This window comes from Drosophila tropicalis, unplaced genomic scaffold, assembly GCF_018151085.1.
Source record: "Drosophila tropicalis isolate 14030-0801.00 unplaced genomic scaffold, ASM1815108v1 contig_573, whole genome shotgun sequence".
Taxonomy (NCBI): domain Eukaryota; kingdom Metazoa; phylum Arthropoda; class Insecta; order Diptera; family Drosophilidae; genus Drosophila; species Drosophila tropicalis.
The window spans coordinates 604167-622150 of record NW_027173049.1 but is presented as its reverse complement, the minus strand read 5'-3'; the positions used below and the strand labels follow the sequence as shown (position 1 = coordinate 622150).

At 37.5% G+C, this 17984-nt stretch overlaps 1 protein-coding gene and 1 long non-coding RNA gene across 2 annotated transcripts; one reads left to right on the top strand and one right to left on the bottom strand.

Moving 5' to 3' along the window:
* Positions 1–1419: 1419 nt before the first annotated feature.
* On the top strand, positions 1420–2134 carry LOC137575546 (uncharacterized). Its single transcript, XR_011032182.1, has 2 exons — positions 1420–1488; positions 1549–2134. It is a non-coding gene; the product is annotated as an uncharacterized lncRNA (long non-coding RNA).
* A 14546-nt stretch (positions 2135–16680) lies between these two features.
* LOC137575450 (nematocyst expressed protein 4) lies at positions 16681–17518 on the bottom strand. Its single transcript, XM_068288029.1, has 2 exons — positions 16999–17518; positions 16681–16967 (listed from the first exon to the last, which is right to left on the bottom strand). Exons 1-2 carry the CDS (start codon positions 17516–17518, stop codon positions 16681–16683), a joined length of 807 nt encoding a protein of 268 aa, XP_068144130.1.
* Between the last annotated feature and the right edge of the window lie 466 nt (positions 17519–17984).

Genomic DNA, 17984 nt, shown 5'->3' with positions numbered 1-17984 from the left:
TGTTATGTGTATCAGTTACTAAATTCAAATATTGAACTTGCCCCCGTGTGTGTGTGTGTGTGTGTGTGTGTGTGTATAGAAGTGTGTGGCATATTCAGCTTATGTTGTAATAACCATACTAATAATCATAAAATATATACATACATACATATATACACATTTGAGGCCCAATCTGAAAGATGCCACTCACATTTGACTTTTGTGTAGTAGCAAAGAGGACTTCCTAATTGCTTTCAATGCAGATGGAGGATGGAGGAATGGAGGATGGCTATGTCATAGAATGCAAGACCATCAATTACGCCTGTGTTTATTTCCATTTATTGTTAAACAAACTTAATTGAAATTCAACAACAGCAGCAGCAACAGCAACCCAATTTTCTGAATTTCCCTTTGTCCTATTTATCACGCAATTATAATGAAAATGTAAATACCAAAAACAATGGGTTAGACGCAACGGGTCCGCCCCCGGGAACTAATGCGCTCCAAATTTGCGGCTGGACACTCTCCGTTGCGGTTGTCGTTCAGGTCTCGGTTCATTATGTGCCATTTTCCATACATTATGCATATATTTTCCGTTACCATCAGTTGAAAAATCAGTAGCCAGTTGCACCCTACCAACAAGATGAGTATATTCAATGCAGCAAAAGCATGTCGGTTTCGAATTTCCAACGAATCGATATAGTTCGGAATGAACTATGATTCAGTACCTAAAAGGATCTTCGGGTACATTGGTTTTTGACTTCACAATTTCCAAGCTTTACTCAAGAGAGTTAGCAGGAAGAGTACAAGCAAGTGTGTATACCCCGTAGCTCTCTGTATTTTTAATGGGAACTTTGCATTTGGAACAAATGCAGTTTATTACCACTTTTAGTAAACTTGGTCAAGTAACTGCCGTTTGAAATATCCAAATTAAATATGTAGTTAACAACTTGTGCGATAAGTTTGTCTGCATTCTGGAATTTTGCTTGCTTAACATTTTTGCAGCATGAGCGCCATGTCCTTTATTTAAAGGGTGTCCCTTTGCACTGTAATGAATATATTCATTATAATGGAAGTAGCTAATAACTCAGATAGACCACATCTTACATCAAAACAACCATTCGGTTACATTTTGAAATTTTATAATAATGCAGACATATTTCGCCGTATTCCATCAGGCAGTTTTTATTTTCGGGACTTCCGCAATAAAAACCAAGTTTATACCTACTTAAGTTGAGGATTAAGAGAAGCAAATCCACGTATTAAAACGGCAGATGTCTGCAAATATATACATACATAGATATAATGTAGGTAGATACCGTTGCACCAATGTATGTGCCTATATATTGGACGTGCTTACTCAACGAGTTTAATAGTCTACAATTGGTCGGTCACAACTGCGTAACATTTTTCCTCAATTTTGTAGATAAAATGGATCAAGCCATACTCAATTTGATGTTGTCGAATGTGGACGCTTCTCCAGAAGATCCTTCATCGGAGACCAGTTCGGTAAGTGTATATAGTGAGTAGATTTAAAACAAAATATTTATTTGTACTCATAAATTACAGATTATTGATGGATTTGAGTTAATGAACACCCAATGTGAGGGAAACTGCTATCAGAAACTAAAGTCCTTATTGCAGCAAGCAGCCAAATTGATTAAACTAAAAGATCAGCAGATTGAATGGAAAGACCGGCAAATTGATAATCATGTAAGGACAATATCAACGCTGTCAATAAAATGTCTGGATATACATAAACATTATATGGAAAATCAAATGGCTGAAAAGGGCAAGGAAATCTCGGACCTCGTATCAAAGTACGCGGAGCAACTCAAGGAGGCGAATGCTCCTTCGAACAAGACCAATGAGAGCCTTGAAATACCAAAAGAACAACTAGAGAATCAATTGGCGGATCAAACTAGAGCTAGAGAAGATGAACTCAATGCTCTGTTAGAGGAGTCCAAGAAGAAAGTAGAGAGTCTAATCGCGCAGCTATCAGAAGCCGAAATTAAACTCAAAGAGGCGAATACGTTTTTAGAGGAGTCCCACGAGAAACTAAAGATGCTCGAAGTTGAAAAACAGAAGATGGAGAATAAACTGACATCAAAAATTAAAGAGAATGAAATTCTGATAAAAAATTACCAAACAAAAATTGAAAAGCCAGAAAACAAAGAATATAAAACTTTACTTCATGTGGCAAATTATTTTGCCAGGACGGTGACCATTAACAATGATATCGCTGGTCCTGGTTGGTTAGTCGTAACACGCCGTGAACTTCAAAACGGATCACTCAAAAAAACTATTAATATTGACTCAAATATTGTGTACTGTCTCACTAAAGATCAGCCCCACGAATTATACATTCACTTAAAATATAAGGATGGAAGAACTTTATTTGCCCACTATGATAACTTTGAACTTGATCTAGTGGAAAGTGATTTCAAAATAAAATCGTTGGGTGATGTTAGATCCTCGAGGGCGATTGTAGGGGATTTTCGCCGACATTCTATCGAATCTATTATGAACTTTATTTGTTATGGCTATAATGTTGCGTCATGCACTTTAATGATAATACACAAATTAAAATATCAACTTCTTCCCCCTTCCATTACTGAATAAAGCTGTCCGTACAAAATGTGGATGTCGGTAATAATAATATGTGAAAATAATTTTCAGTTGTAAACTTGAGCCTTTGTACTACTGTATAATAACGGAATATTACAATAATATTGAGCTAATTTTTTATAATTATCTAATAGTCATATAAACAAAAACTTATTTTGGCATAATTAAATAAGTCGCAATATTTAGAATTTGAAAGAAAATATTGTATTTAAGTTGATTTGATTTTTCTCACCTTGTAATGACAAAGAAAACCTAAATGGCGAAAATAAATAATATTAATACATAGATCAATATATATTATTTTATTTTTGTGTGCTTCTCAATTCGAAACTGACGGAAACTCGTGTCTATGTTAGAAAACTCTATGATACAAGAATGAGTACCAATTTAAAACTTAAGTAAAATAAGTACGGAAAACAAAGTAAGTAAAACTAAGATAAGTAATAGTTATAATAATATAGTAATAGTTAAGAATTAATTAAATAGTGGCAAAAAAAATTGGCAAATCGAGTGAAATTCAGTTTTTCAACTGTCTCCAAATTGGATTTATGTCTTAAATATTTAGCTAAAGGCGAATGGGTTATCAGGAAAGACTGAAAGAGGACTTAAGAAAATAGTTAATAACTTACATGGTATACAATTTGAATTGTGTAGTAAATTATTAGTTACTTACTAATAATTATCATTGCAAAGATGATTTCGGTACACTCCACTGGCCTCTTCAATGCAGTAGCTTTAGCATCTGAAGTGATCAATCAATCAATTTTGATATACTTATAACTATGTATATGAATGTATCCAAGAAAGAATCAAATATCGCATACAGCCGTCGTCATTACTTCTGAAAAGTTGCAAGTGAAATATCGAGTATTTAAATACACAAATGAATAACTCGGGAATTGATTATGTTTTTTTGGGTCCTGATTGAGCTAGCATAAATGGATCTTGGACTGGCTGTTGCCGCATGGGGAGGACTAACCTAGCTCCGTTTAGTTGTGGGCTACATACAGGGTGGGTCATTTAAAGTGGAAGCATCTGGCAACCCCATAACTTTTGACAGAGATGTCAGATAAACAAATGTCATACTGCGTTGGAAGCGTCATTTCAGTACAATTTTAACCATGGAACAATACACACCTCAACAACGCGCTGAAATTGTTCAGCTGTACATTCAAAATAACTTCTCAATTGTGTTAACTAAACTTGCGTGGAAAAATAAAAATATGCCAAATTTATATCGTCTGGTAGTGTTGGTAATGCCAGTCATCTGTCCAGACAACGACCAAGACATTCCGACGAGAATATTAATGCCGGTCGAGCCAGTGTTGCAGAGACTCCATCGACATCAGGTCGCCATCGTTCACAAGAGTTAGGCATCTGGTTCCAACAGGACGGCGCTACTTGCCATACAGCGCATGCCACGACCAATTTATACATACATAGCTCGAAATGTTCCCCGGAAGATTAATATCGAAAAACGGCGATTATGACTGGCCACCGAGATCACCTGATTTGACGCCTCTTGACTTTTTTTATGGGGATATTGAAAATCCAAGGTAGACACTGGTAAACCAAGGACCCTGGCTGCGCTGAGAGACAATATCCGACAAGAAACTGCTGCCATATCGGACGAAACATTGCGCAAAGTGGTGCGAAAAAGTAGTTAGAACAAGTAGTTGGACCTGGAATTTTAAAAATTCCACTTCTTACATATGTTGCACCCGTTTGAACCCGTTTACACCGGTTAATAGTCCAAGTCCATGTTATCCAAGTAAAATCCGCCCTGTTTTCAGTATGGAATCTTTTATCTTTAATCCGTGACTGGATTGTGGAATCAGTAAAATCCAGTTCAATCCAGTTTAGTTTGTTCCGATTTGTTAGTTTCGATTATTTCACACCAACATTGGTCTTTACCCTTTGAAGTCTTCTCCCCACTCTCTCCCACTAATAAAAGAAATTGTTAATATTGTTTATTAATCCTTTAAAGATCCAAAGGCAAAACTTGACTTTCTATGAATATGTATAATTGCCCGTGCCAAAAAGATGATTATTGAATATTCAATTATGACAAAACGATTGGATGTCATGGGAAAACAAGAACAATGTTTACGTGACAAGTGATCACTGTATTTCATTGTATTGTATTCTGATGACTCCTTTGTGGTATTTAAAGGGGGAATGCGAAAGGACTGATACATCCGACACTGAATGGCGCTCATTTGTGGTCTCTCAATTCGATTCAACTCCACTCGTTTCGCCTTCAATTCGATTCGTTTATTGCCATCAATTATTTAAACATACAATTATTCTTTGGCTCCTCCAGCTACTCCTGCTGCTTCTGCCTGTTCCATTGATCCTTAATCGGGAACTGAAACAGAAGGTAAAGTGCAATTGCTTGTTGTTGCCAGGTGAACGAGGCGAGGGCAAACAAATGGCTCTTTGGCCTGGCCAATTATATGAGACTGGCTGTAAGCCAAATTGTAACTGTGTAAATGGTTACAAACAGTAAACGGTTTCCCGTTGCACCTTACAGCTTTCTCATAAATCAAACTTGCCTGATAAATTGCGGTCAAAGTGTAGCAAACAATGAGTTTGCCTCGTCTATTAATTATTGCTTTTATGTTGTTGCAACCTGACGGACTTGCAACCGTGTGTGTGTGTGTGTGTGTGTGGGCACGGGAATGATGCCCACTCTGGAAGACTTGAAACGGAATCCTTTACAGCAAATGGTCTTCTTTGGCCCATATGCATACATATGTACATATGTGTCTGTACAATTAATATAAGATTTTCGTGGAAAATTTTCATTTTGTTGTTCATGGGTATTAAATTTTAATCAGCCTCAATATGTGTGAACTCCTGCTGTGTGTATGTTCGGTACATTTTGGCGCCTCGAGTGCCAGACACTTTGAATGCCACCCCCATCCACACACCGCACGGACTCCCCTCCTCTTCCCCACACTTTAGGTCTTAAGATTTTCACTTCACCTTTTCCAAGGTTGTTTTCGCCTCAATGTTTTTCTCCTTTCACCTGAGAGTTGCTGTTGTTGTCCACGTGTTTTGACAACTTACTTTTATGGCTACATTGGCATAATTGGAAATTAACTTTATTTTGGTTCATTTAAATTTTTGAACTGCTCAATATTATACACACACACACACACACGCACTCATCTATTGCCTGATATTGTATTCCGGGCCAAATTTTGTTGCCTCCTCCGAGTAGAAGCAAAAAATTGTTGGGTAAACAAATACTTGCAATTGTTTTGCTACCAACACAGCTGGCGTTCTGAGTGAAAGAATTTCAATTGAACTCCTCCTCCTCCCTGCCACCCATTAAGGCGGATGGTATGGACTTCGAGAAAAGGAGAGTACGATACCATAAACCAATATCCATATCCAATCGGAATCTACGACTTTTTGTTTTAGCACACATTTTTGCTTTTGCTTTAGCATTTCATTTTGTGCTCTGGCATCTAATGATATGGAAATAATTATTGATTTCAATTTATACCTATTGGATTGCCCACCCACACTCCCACCAACACACATACACGCACACAGTGAGAGAAATTGTGCAAAAGTTGTTCTACACAAGTTCAAATCGTGCATAAGTTAAGTTAGTTAACCAAGTTAAGGTTTATACGAATCGAAATCTGTTTAGAACTCAGAAATGGCATATATTGCAATTGATCCCTTTCTTCCTTTTGGCTTCTGAAAGTCCTTCTTAGCTATTAATAACCAGTTTTATGCCTCTTTTGCATACTTATTAATGTAAACTCGTCTAAGATTTCATGCAGATCGATGTTTCAATTTGTATTCTTTAATAACCATAACCATATTCGTTTGCTCCATTCGTTTTGCTTGTTTAATCAAAATTGATTTCCATTTTGTGTTTTGTTATTTTCGTTTTTTGTTCCGAGCACTTTATCCTCTCGTATGAACGCATAACGTATTCTCCATTGAAGCTTAATAGATGTTGGCGCCTTCGTGCGTACATTTCAGTTATCCCTTAAACTTTTTCTGCCCTTCCTTGGTGGGCACACTCCACACACTCACACATGTGTGTGTGTGTGTGTCTGCTCTGTAATTTTCCATATAAATAGATAGAAAAAATGCTAAAGCGGAAAACAAGGCAAAAGCTGTTGGAAAATATATGGCAAGCCATTTGCAAATAAATTGAATGTTCAATTTCAATAATTTTTGCATACTTTGCTCCAGACAAAGTTGTTTCTAATCCATTTCGACATTCACTAACAACAACACCAACAATTTGCTTATTATGGATTTCGAGCAGAGTGTGAAAATGTGCTGATTAAAAAAGTTTTCATTTCGAAAAGCGATTTAAGTTTATTTTTTTTCATCAAATAGAACTAACTATTTGATATTCTGGTCAAAGTAGTCTATGTTAAAATCTCGAGAGCTTTTCTTTGATTTGTATGCCAAATAAATAAACATTCTCTTTTTCGACAAGCTTTTCTTTAATTTTCCACACAACCACACACACAGAGACAATGCCACAGATACATTTTCAGACCTTACGAAATAAAATAAACGAAAATGAACAACTGAATGAATGAATGAATGCACGCCGGAATGTCGAGCACATATGAAATTGTAAAATTTGTTTGTTGTTTTATTTGCATAAATTTCCCATGGGAAAAACACTCACACAGAGAGTCGCACACACACACGCACACACTTTTACATTTATATGACTAAAAACATTACCAAATGCAGTCAATAGCGAAAATCCTTTTAACCTTAATGTCTTAACGCTTATAACATTGATAACCGAATTAAAAGTTATGGTAAAATGTTTTCAATACCTTACATTTAGTAAGGGTATTTGAAATTCTCATTGGGCAACACCTTTACCTAGGATAACGAGCACTCTTTGACCAATCAACTTGTAAATTGTTTTATGGCATCCGAAACTCTTTTACCCCTTTATAGGCCATGAAGTAGTTTAGTTCTTTATCTCTTATACTTGGTTTTAGTTTTAAGCATAGATTTAATGAGATGACTGTGCCGTGCCTTCTGCCTTTGCACTGAGAGTCAGCTTAAATTGAGGCTAGGACTCTCAACCAAAGAGTTGATGCAATTAAGGTCAGTTTTTCAACTTTGCAAATGACCTTCATGTCTAAGAGGATGCGTGTCCTAGTCCACTCGCCTTTCCTTCCATATTCACATCATGGTTGTGAAATTTTAAACCATTCTGCATTTCACATTCAACATTTGTGGCTAGAGCAAACGGCTTCCGTTTTGTGTGCCCTGAAGTGGCAACAAGTGGCCCAAGCACTTGCACTTTGACTGACGCGCCAGCATCTTGGCTTTTTCCTTCCCTCAGAAGGGTGTGAAGGGGTTCGGTTTGGTTTGGCTTCGTTTGGGTCGTGGTGGGGATGGGCTGCTAAAAAGTGCGCAAAATGAAGTGCCAGCCAGCTGGTGCCGCTGCTGCTTCTGCTGCTGCTGTCTGAAAGGTGCTTCAGTAACTGAAGTGTTAGAGGAGCCTTACAAGGCAAGCGGACGAGGCGAAGGAACTGCCGGGTCTCGTATTTAGCGGCTTTAGCGACTTTCCACTGACACTGAAAGGCAGCAGCCAACGAGGTGCACTGTTTTGCCAACTCGATGGCCCTCGACATCATCATGGCTGCTGTTGCCGCATCTTATATGTATGAGCAGTTAGCCTGTTTAGTTTAGAAATTCAATTTCACCAGCCACTTTTCATTTTGTCCTCTTGTTTCTGCGCAACCCGGTGATTAATTGCTTAGGACAGAGCCATCTGCGACCGCCATGGATGCCACAGTCGTCAAAAACTCATATATATTAGGTACATATTTTCCATATATATCTATATCTATGTATATATATTTATTTGGCAAGCACGTGACCATGACTGACCAAAAATATATGGTGATAGCAAAATGCGACATTCGGTTCGCCTTTGTCGTTTTATTTTCCACTGAGGATTTATAGAAAAATCTAAAATAACCACCACTTGGGCCATCAACATCGATCGAAATGGAAATCTATGCAAAAGCAAAATACATTTCGACTGTAATATCCGATTCGTTTTAAGCAAACATACAAATTTCAACGCGTGACTAAAGTTTGGCCTTTCCATTTTTAATTGCTTTAAATGTTAGAAAGATTTTCCACTGCGAACAAATTTTAAAGAAATTGTTTAAGTTCGGAATTGAAAGCCATTTTCTTTCTTCTAGGGAGAACTGATTGAAACATTTCGAGAATAAGCAAAAAGGATTTTGTTTTTGAGTCCTATATAATGCCAAAGTAAATCTAAACGTTTTCAAAAGTGTCTAATGAGCGATTCTGAGAGATTTCTGTTCCTAATCTAAAACGAGGGAATCTCTCACACAGTTCATGAATTGTTTCTAAATATGTTGTGTTTTTGTTTTGAATTGACCTATATGTAGGAACAGAAACATTTTTGAGTATTTGCCATCGCTTTGGTTGTGTGGCACCTGTGTGTACCTGGGAGTGTTTAAGGGATGCGACGAAAATGGAGATTGGTATAACCCAAATTGTTCAGCCTTCGGTGATTTATTGTCAATTTGTCTTAAATTATGCATGTGGCAGATAAAATAGATAGAAGGTAAATGGAGGTTGGCTGATGGTGGCAGAGAGGCTGGGGGGCTGGGGGGGGCTGCATTTACACTGCCATCTTGGCATATTTTTTAAGGCATTTATCATATTTTATCACTGCCTAAATGCGTGCCATAAATAATTTTTTCCACAACTGATTTTAATAGACTCTCTCTCTGGGAATGGAATGGAACTTCAATGTGAACGTGAGCGCTTGGCTTTCACCTGTGAAGTGGCATTGAGGCATAAATTCTGTCTGCTCGACTTTCAACTCTCGATAATAATTTGTCAAATGGCATAGTCAAGCGGTGGGATGCTGGAAAGGGCGATGGTGCACCATCCACGGGCGATTTGCAAAATGGGCAATCCGAATTTATGAGGGGGGGAGGGGGAGCAATACCCAAATCTACCATAATGTCTCATTTTGTTTGGACAAAAAACGCCAACCTCTTGCCGCCCCTCCAATGTCTGGGAGTGGCCCATGCAGTAAATGTTTTGTGGCAACAGTTTTCGCTCAATTACATTGCAATTGCAATGGGCTTGTGTCAGCCATTTTGTGTGCTAGTAATGGGACATGGCTTACACCGTGTGACCGACCGTTAATTGGTTGCGGCTTTCGTTAAGCATCTCCTTTACTACCTGATGCCAACGGGGTTGCCGGGCCAGCTGCTGCTGCAAAAATTTATTCATTTGCCACGGGTTCGGAGGCGACTTTACTTCTGATGCAGAGTCTCGCGGTTCGATTGACCGCTAATGATATCATTTTCTCAACATTAACAACACAATCAAGCAAAAGCAAAGTAGAGGGAAAACACCAAAACCAATTAGCCATTTAAGACGATGTATATTCATTTCCAGGGTTTCATTAGGCTTTGACTACATTCGGCATTTGTCTGATTTCCAATTATCGGATTGTTTTCGTTCTTTGTCTATTTTGATGGTTATTTTTTAGCCTCATTTACCGCACATGATGAAATAATTAACATTTTTGATATTTGACGAATATCAATACTCTTCCAGGCTGTGTAATTGAAGATAATAGTTCAATGGGGCAACGAAGGCCCCCAGTCATGATCGGTTCTGAAAAGGACTTGGCAGTAGTTTTAAGCGGCTTAGAACCGCAATTCCTTGTGAAGCATTTGAAAAGTCCATCGCATTCGTTGAACTCGACCCAAGACTAAGATAGAAAAATTTAAAGATTTAAGTTTACGATTGTAATCAAAAAGTGTTTTCTTAATCAAAGCGTTTAGATTGCAAGACTAGAGTAAGCAGCTAACTTAAAATAACTCTTTGAGTTTCTGAACAATTTTGATTTTCTTCAAAGGTTCAGAGATCTTTGACCAAAATAAAAGGCAAATGTGTATAATTGGCTTTTAGGGCAAGGACTACGAAATGCTTTGTTAATACATATGTTCATTTTTGATAGGGTATAGGGCATATACAACTTCTTTTAGTGTAGATGTAAGTGTGTATATTGGTTCTACGTAGATTGAACGCAAAAACCGTCACCGCAAACACTTACTCAATCGTTTGGTCCGATGCGGCCTGGGCCCCACATTCTTGTGGCTAGCAATTTTCATTGTTTTTTCTTTTCTTTGCTTTTCCTTTGCTGCTTGTTCGCTTTCGTTTTCGTTTTCCTCTCAGCCATTTTGCCAATGTGCTGAAAATCAAGCGGTCGAGTCGTAAACATTTTTTAATTCATTTCCACTCGCAGCAATGGAGAAGCAGGCACTAGGGCACCGAAACCGCTGGCCAACATACACACACACACACACACATACTCCTCACGCATATAGAAGCCATTAAACAGCTGCAGCTGTACTTTCGCCTTGCCGCCATTTTGCCTTGAGTGTTTGCGTTTTTCAAATTGTGTGAAATTTATTTTTCGTTTCTCTTTTTTTCGCCGCTTTTGTTTTTCATTTTTATGGCGCCTGAAATTATGCTTATTTCGCCATTTCTGTTTAGCTCTTAAAGAAATTAAAAACGAAAAGAAAAAACAACGGAACGAAAGGAAGAAAGCGAAAGCGCAAGAAAGAAGCAAAGGAAAAGCACTCGATTGCCGTGTCGAGGTGGACCTGGGACCTTGTGTAGTGTTAGATATGCTTAGAGAGTTTTGCGGGTGCGTATAAGTGTGTGTGTGTGTGTGGTGGTCGTCTCACGCTTTGGCGCCTCAATGTAGACTTTTGTTTTTGTTTTCCTTCTCCTTGTTGATGTTGGCCATCCAGTCACTCTGTTTTTTTCAGCTTTTTTCGGCTGCGCCTTAAACGTTTTTGGTGTTGGATGACAATAAATTTAAATTAATGAGCACAATTCGTTTTCCCTTTGGGTTTTCTGTATTTTGATTTAATATGAAAGAAGCAAAATAAAATCCGTTTCGAAACTCATCTCTTCCTGTGACAGACAACTATGCCACAAAATGTCCAAGTGAATGTCACTTTCTGGCTATTTTCCAATTGACATGAACACATTCCGATGCGATAAGTACATAGATATCCACTCTGAAGGCATCTCTGTCCCCTACCAAAGGAAGTCAGTGGCCAGAACAAATGAAACGGAAAATATTTGCTGTAAAAGCAAAGAGGGAAAATGTCAGCCAACATTGCTCTCTCCCCTGTCAAATTTTTGTTATTTCATTTATTGTTACTTACACTTCAAATGTTAATTACTTATGTACATAAGTACGTACTTATTTTTGCATTTCGAGCGTTTTTCCCTAATTAAAACTTCAAGAGTCGATGGCAGTGTGTATTGAAAAAGAAATTCTAATTTACATTTCGTGGCATTGGAGGACCAAAAATGAACTCTCTGCTCATTAGCACAAGAAAACTTGGCTTACTTACAAGTATATTGGTAGCTATAGATATACATACATATGTATATACTTCTATGGGTGTGCATGTATTTATATGTATTTGTCTAGACAACTTGTGTCTATAAAAAAAAGCACAATTTCCATTAAAAGGCTGCCGCATGAAAAAAGGGAAAAAATGAGCAAGAAAATCATACAAGGCCATGGGCGTAGATTACACGTACATCTTCATATTGAAATAGGGTAATTGAAAAGCATTAAGGAGCTTAGAATATTGGCCAAATTGCCGCCCACAAGGTTGGTTAAGGATTACTATGTGCCCTTAAAGAGAAAGAATCCCAATATTTGCTCATTGCATGTTTTAGCCTCTGTTTGAATTGCACAAAATACCCTAAAGTAAGACCGTTAGCTTATAAATCCATTAGTTGGCGATATGGATTGATATTTGACGAACTTTGGGCCGAGATAATTATAATTCCTTATTCCAATCTTATATATTTTCGACTCATATGCATTTGTATTTAATGTTTTAAGTGGTGTAAGAAGGGACACAAAGTGAAATTGAGGCAAAAACTGATTAACTCCATATTTTCTTTCTTTTTTTTCATCTTAAGTATTTTTTTTTTTTTAAATTATGAAGTTTTATCTGAGTGAAGTATGTAAAATAGTTATAGTAATTTGAATTTGAATAAAAAGATTAGCTAATTCTAGTGACTTTATTCAATATAGATTGGGCTTTCGTTTCGTTTTTGGTAAGGAATTGTTGGTCCTCTTTTATCTTTATCTTCAATTCTTGAAATAGAGGAAAGTAATGAAGTAATTAAAAAACTTTACAATGGATTGAAATACTCTCTTTCTATGTCAAGCTCAATTGTTCTGTCAGTAAAGATTAGAAAATTGATGCCAGATTATAATCCTTTCTTTGCACTACAATAATTCTAAATTTTGAAATGTATTTAGATAGCTATGAGCTAATTACCTATAATTATCAACGACATAAAATGAATGAATAATTTAAAAATGTTTTTATAGGTTTTACATTTATAGGAATGATTTTTTTCAAGTTTATAATTACACAGGTATCTCTTGTATCTCTCCTTATTAAGCAATCAAACGGGTTTAATTTCAACTTGGTTAATTAATAAAGTTAAATATATCTAAAATGGTGTCGATTCCACACGAAACAGTGTCCACGCGGAAACAAAGTAGATATGGGAACGTGTCCGACCCCATCACAAACAGGAATAACACATCTCAGAGGATCAGTTCATACTCCCCTGACAAATAATATATAACCATTCCTCCTCTTTGTTCCAATAGTTACCTTCTCTGACGGACATTTGCCCATTAGCCATTTCAAGGCCAAGGATAATCTCTATGACGAACCTTCATTGAGATTGATTTGCTGTTTACTATTATTTAATATGAATAGTGCCACACCCCACGCTTAACCACGCCCATGTCCTACATTAACACATCCACTCTCCAAATAATTCAGACAATTAAAGTTAATAAAAAGCCATACGCAGACATCCTTTGTTGTGATACAACAATGAATTGGGGGAAAAATATCGAATGGTTTATTTTACATCCATATTATTGAGCCCAATTTATGTACACATACATATACATACATACATACATATACAGCAAAATTCATATGAATTCATCTTTAACAAGAAGGAAAAAGGAGAGGAATGGCCACATCTTGTCTCTATATAAATTTCTATGGTGCGTTTTTTTATATAAAACATTTTTTAGTTGAAAATTCAAAAGAAATTCGTAAGAGGCATTCTTTGGCATAATTACGCTCAAGTAGATGAAAGAAAAAGAGAAGAAGAAAAATCATCATAAAAATGTTTTGGGCTAAGTAACTTCAACTGATATGCTAACTTCATTTGTATTTCCGCCAGTATTCAAGTACTTCCGTTTTAGTACTGGAATGGTTTCGTTGCCTAGGCGCACACGCACACACACACACACACACAGAGAAAAGTGCTCTAAAGAACTCTGAGATACCCTGGAACTTGTAGGGAGTCCTCTTATGCTCAATCTTTTTCCATTGGGTTGAAAGAAGTATTTCTTTTCACTCAAACAAGTCAGGGAAAAGTTAATATTCAACCTGGGACAACTTTTTGCAGAAAAGTATATTCCCCTCCATCCTTACAGCTGATTAGAGGGTATAAAAACATACAAAAGGCTATGAAATTTTTTTGGCCTCTGCCTTTTTAAAAGTACTTTTCGGGAAGGGGGGATAAGAAATGGTTGAAAATGTCCATGGTAAAGTAGCCAAGAAACTGGCCTAGCTTTTGCCTTCCGGTATATTTACATTGGGGGAACCCAAAAAAAATTACAGACTGAGTCTTGGCCCAGAGGCCAATGTACGAGGATATAAATATATATGTATAGATGTTTGTATATATAACAGCTATATTTGTATAGTTTATCGTTTTTGCTGCTTAGCCTACCTGTCTGGACTGGTTTGGTTTATGGCTATGAAATCGAATATTTCTCTTTTAACCTTTTTTGAGATCTTTCATAAATTACCTGGTAATCTGTGGGTAATTGGTTTTACCCCTTTGGCCACGTTGTAATTACGTCCTTTTGTTTAAACAATAAAGCGGGCACTCTTCTTCGATTTATCTGATAGATGAATTCCCCCGTTGGGTAATATGCTCTGTCAAACACAAATAATTGTAGTGCTATTAGAGGGGGAAGCGGCAACGGGGCGGGCAACCACTTGAAATGATTCTTCTCCATTCTCTCGGCCTGCCACTCATAACTACATAGGCACCCACACACCCCCCTCCCCATATACACACACACTCACTCACAAATTATGCTGTTGACCTTCATTTGGCTTGGAAAAAGTTTTCCCTTTGACTTGGCTAACTGTGTCTGTGTGTGTGTGTGTGTGTGTTGTTAGGGGGGGTGTACGCGCTTGCCTGAACCTCAATTGAACGAAACAGGCAACAGACAATTTCTTCAACATATTTATAGGCATTACAGTTTGCTTTTTTATTTTTTCAATGATTTCCAGCCAGCGACTTTGCCTCGTTAGTAAACTTGACTCTTTGAGCTGCTTTTCAGTTGCTATTTTGCCGCAGCGAAGCGCAGATTTATGTCTTTACCAAAGTTTCTAACACCCTGGACCAACAAGGTCAAGGGGTATATCAAACTTAACGAAATAATGTGAAAAGTATGAGGGCCTGAATGGAGTTCTGTTGAAAATGTCAAATTCTTCTTTCTCAAAATGAAAATTGAGTATCAAAAATTAAAAAAAAAATTATGTAAACGTTGGCCTGAAGTGAAATAAAAACCAATTGCCAAGGCTTTTAGGAAAATTTTCAAGTTTTTCTTTTAAACAAATTCAGTTCAGTCATTAGTTTACAAGAAAAAAAAAATGAAAATTGGCCTGACTATCTATTTTATGTCATAAGTACAATGAAATATATTGAAGATCATTCCCAAAGACAAAAATTAACTCAGAACTTTGGTCTCTAATCGTTTTCCTAACCAGGACTAAACTTACAGGTTCAAAATGGTAGTTGATTATCATGTTTAAGCTTATTCCAAAATACTCTTGTTCTTGGATTAAATTGAATAAATATGAATGGCACACAAGAAGAGCAAAAAATTTAAATTAAAAATAATAAATTTTCTTTCAAATTTCTAAAAACTTTAAACCCAAAATCCAATATAATGGTAGGTGCGAAAAGTAAGCGTAAAATCTTAAGAATTATTGATGAGGACATATTTAAAAAGTCTCAAGTAATAACCATGTCAATAACTGCTTAGGAATTACCATTAACCTAAACCATAACCGTTAGGGCCCAGCTAGACAAGAATATGCTAATTTTTAAATAGTCTGGTAAATTCTAGTCGTGGTCTAGTCTTATAAAGTATCTTTTGATAATGAGCTGAAAAGTATTCATATTGCTGTTGATTTTTTCAGGGTATGAAGGTGTCGTCGACTCTTTTCTTCAAGGATGTGGGGGAGTGAGCTCCCACATTTCCATTTTATTTTGAACAACCTTAGAGAATTTACGATTTTCGGAACTCAGAGCGCAAGATAGAAGACTAGTACTTGGAGTTATCGCTAAATCTATGTCAGTATCTGTCGGTCTGTTGTTATTTTTGGGTATTTAATTATTGTCGCCCAAAAGTCTAGAAGAAGTCACCATAAATATCTAATGTCTATTTGGTTAAAAAGCCAGCAAACTATTGCCATATATTCGGCACTCATGTAAGTCAGCATGCAGAGTCTCTCTCTTAAGTCAACGAACTCACAGGTTTGCTGATTTCAAATGTTAATTAAACATTTGAATTTGACTCGATGCTGATATTCTTAATGTAAAAAATTTAAATATGCAATCATTTCTTTTACGTCACTAAAAAAAGAAACCATCAAATCAGAAGTCCCCCTTCAAGGGAGAGAAAACGAAGCGTCGCGACGAATCGCGTCTGAGTTTGACAATTGTTGTTGCTAACGAGCTTTTCCATGTCAATTAGAGATGAAAATTTTGATGGATTTCAAAGAACACCTGTGGACGGAAGGACGGAAGAGAGAATCAATTGGGATGTTGTGCCAAAGTTGATTTATTTGCAAGTATTAATCAATAAATAGTATTGGATGTTGGGTAAGAGGTATAAATTAGAGCTTAGAAGCACACAAGTCCCAGAGGAATGATCTTTTTGCAGATTTTAGTAGTTTGGGGACGTGGTGGGGTGTCATCGTCATCCTCGCCAGAGTCTGGCTTTGTGGGGGGCCTTGGTGGTGGAGGGGGAGGTGGATAGGGATATGGAGGATAGTAAGGTGGATACGGATAGTATCCAGGACTAGATCCATGTCCATGACTGGGAGGTGATCCGTGTCCATGACTGGGAGGGGATCCGTGTCCATGACTGGGAGGTGATCCGTGTCCATGACTGGGAGGCGAACCGTGATCTGGGGGGTGTTCCATGACTGGGAGGTGAACCGTGATCTGGGGGTGTTCCGGGATTTTCAGGGTCAGTTCCAGGTGCTTCAGGAGGAGTTCCAGTACCGGGTTTGGTGCCCGGATGATGATGATGTGGTGGTGGTGGTGGTGGTGGTGCTGGTGGATAGTATGGGTAATAGTATGGATAGTATGGATACGGTGGTGGTGGATAGGGTCCATATTGATGGTCGGGACTTGGCTTCTTATTCTTCTTCTTCTTCTTTTTGTTTGAACTTGATGATCCGGAGGAACTGGATCCCGAACTAGACGATGAACTTCCCTTTGATGGAATAGTCACAACCAGATTGCCACCGCTGGCAAAGGGATCACTGCTGCCACCACTGCTAATGAATCCTCTATAGTAGTTGGCCTCCTGTCCATCAAAGTCATTGTTCAGCTGCTCCAAACTGTCACCTTGTGCATCATCCGCTTGATCCAGGGAATAGACGGAAAACTGCTGGGCCACTGCCAGGCCAAGAAGCAGAGCCAGCCATGAGCAAAAAGCTAGTTTTGAGCTCATTTTTGTCGAATGCTCGATTTCAACTGATTGATCGATCCAATCACTTATGCTATTTATACCATTTCACTTCTAAAGAACCATTTATCGTCTATTGAGTTATTACTTAAAGCCAAAAATGCAACAAAAAACGATACAATCCCGTCCCATACATTAGTTTTTTCTTTTTTCCTTTCATATATGGATATATCAGTTTATTTGATCCAAATGATAATGCTGGTCGAGCATTGACCCAATTTGATTTCATCAAAAACAAGATGTATAAAAAAAAACTACCTTGTCATCGTCATCGTTATTATTATCGTGATCAACTTACGCATTCATATGCAAATTAGCTAGAGCTATTAAGCTTGGCTTAGAACACGCCCTTTTAGTTGGTCTGTTACGTTTCTAACGGTTCAGTTGCCAAATTTATTCAGCCAAATCTTGACTTTGAAGCAAATTAACTCCGACAACTGGTTTTAAATGT

Excerpts from the sequence above, each read along its gene's own strand:
- LOC137575450 (XM_068288029.1), bottom strand. The coding sequence starts at position 17,518 with ATGAGCTCAAAACTAGCTTTTTGCTCATGGCTGGCTCTGCTTCTTGGC. Across the intron at positions 16,968-16,998 it reads CGGAACACCCCCAGATCACG|ATCACGGTTCGCCTCCCAGT; the intron begins GTTCACCTCCCA and ends AACACCCCCCAG.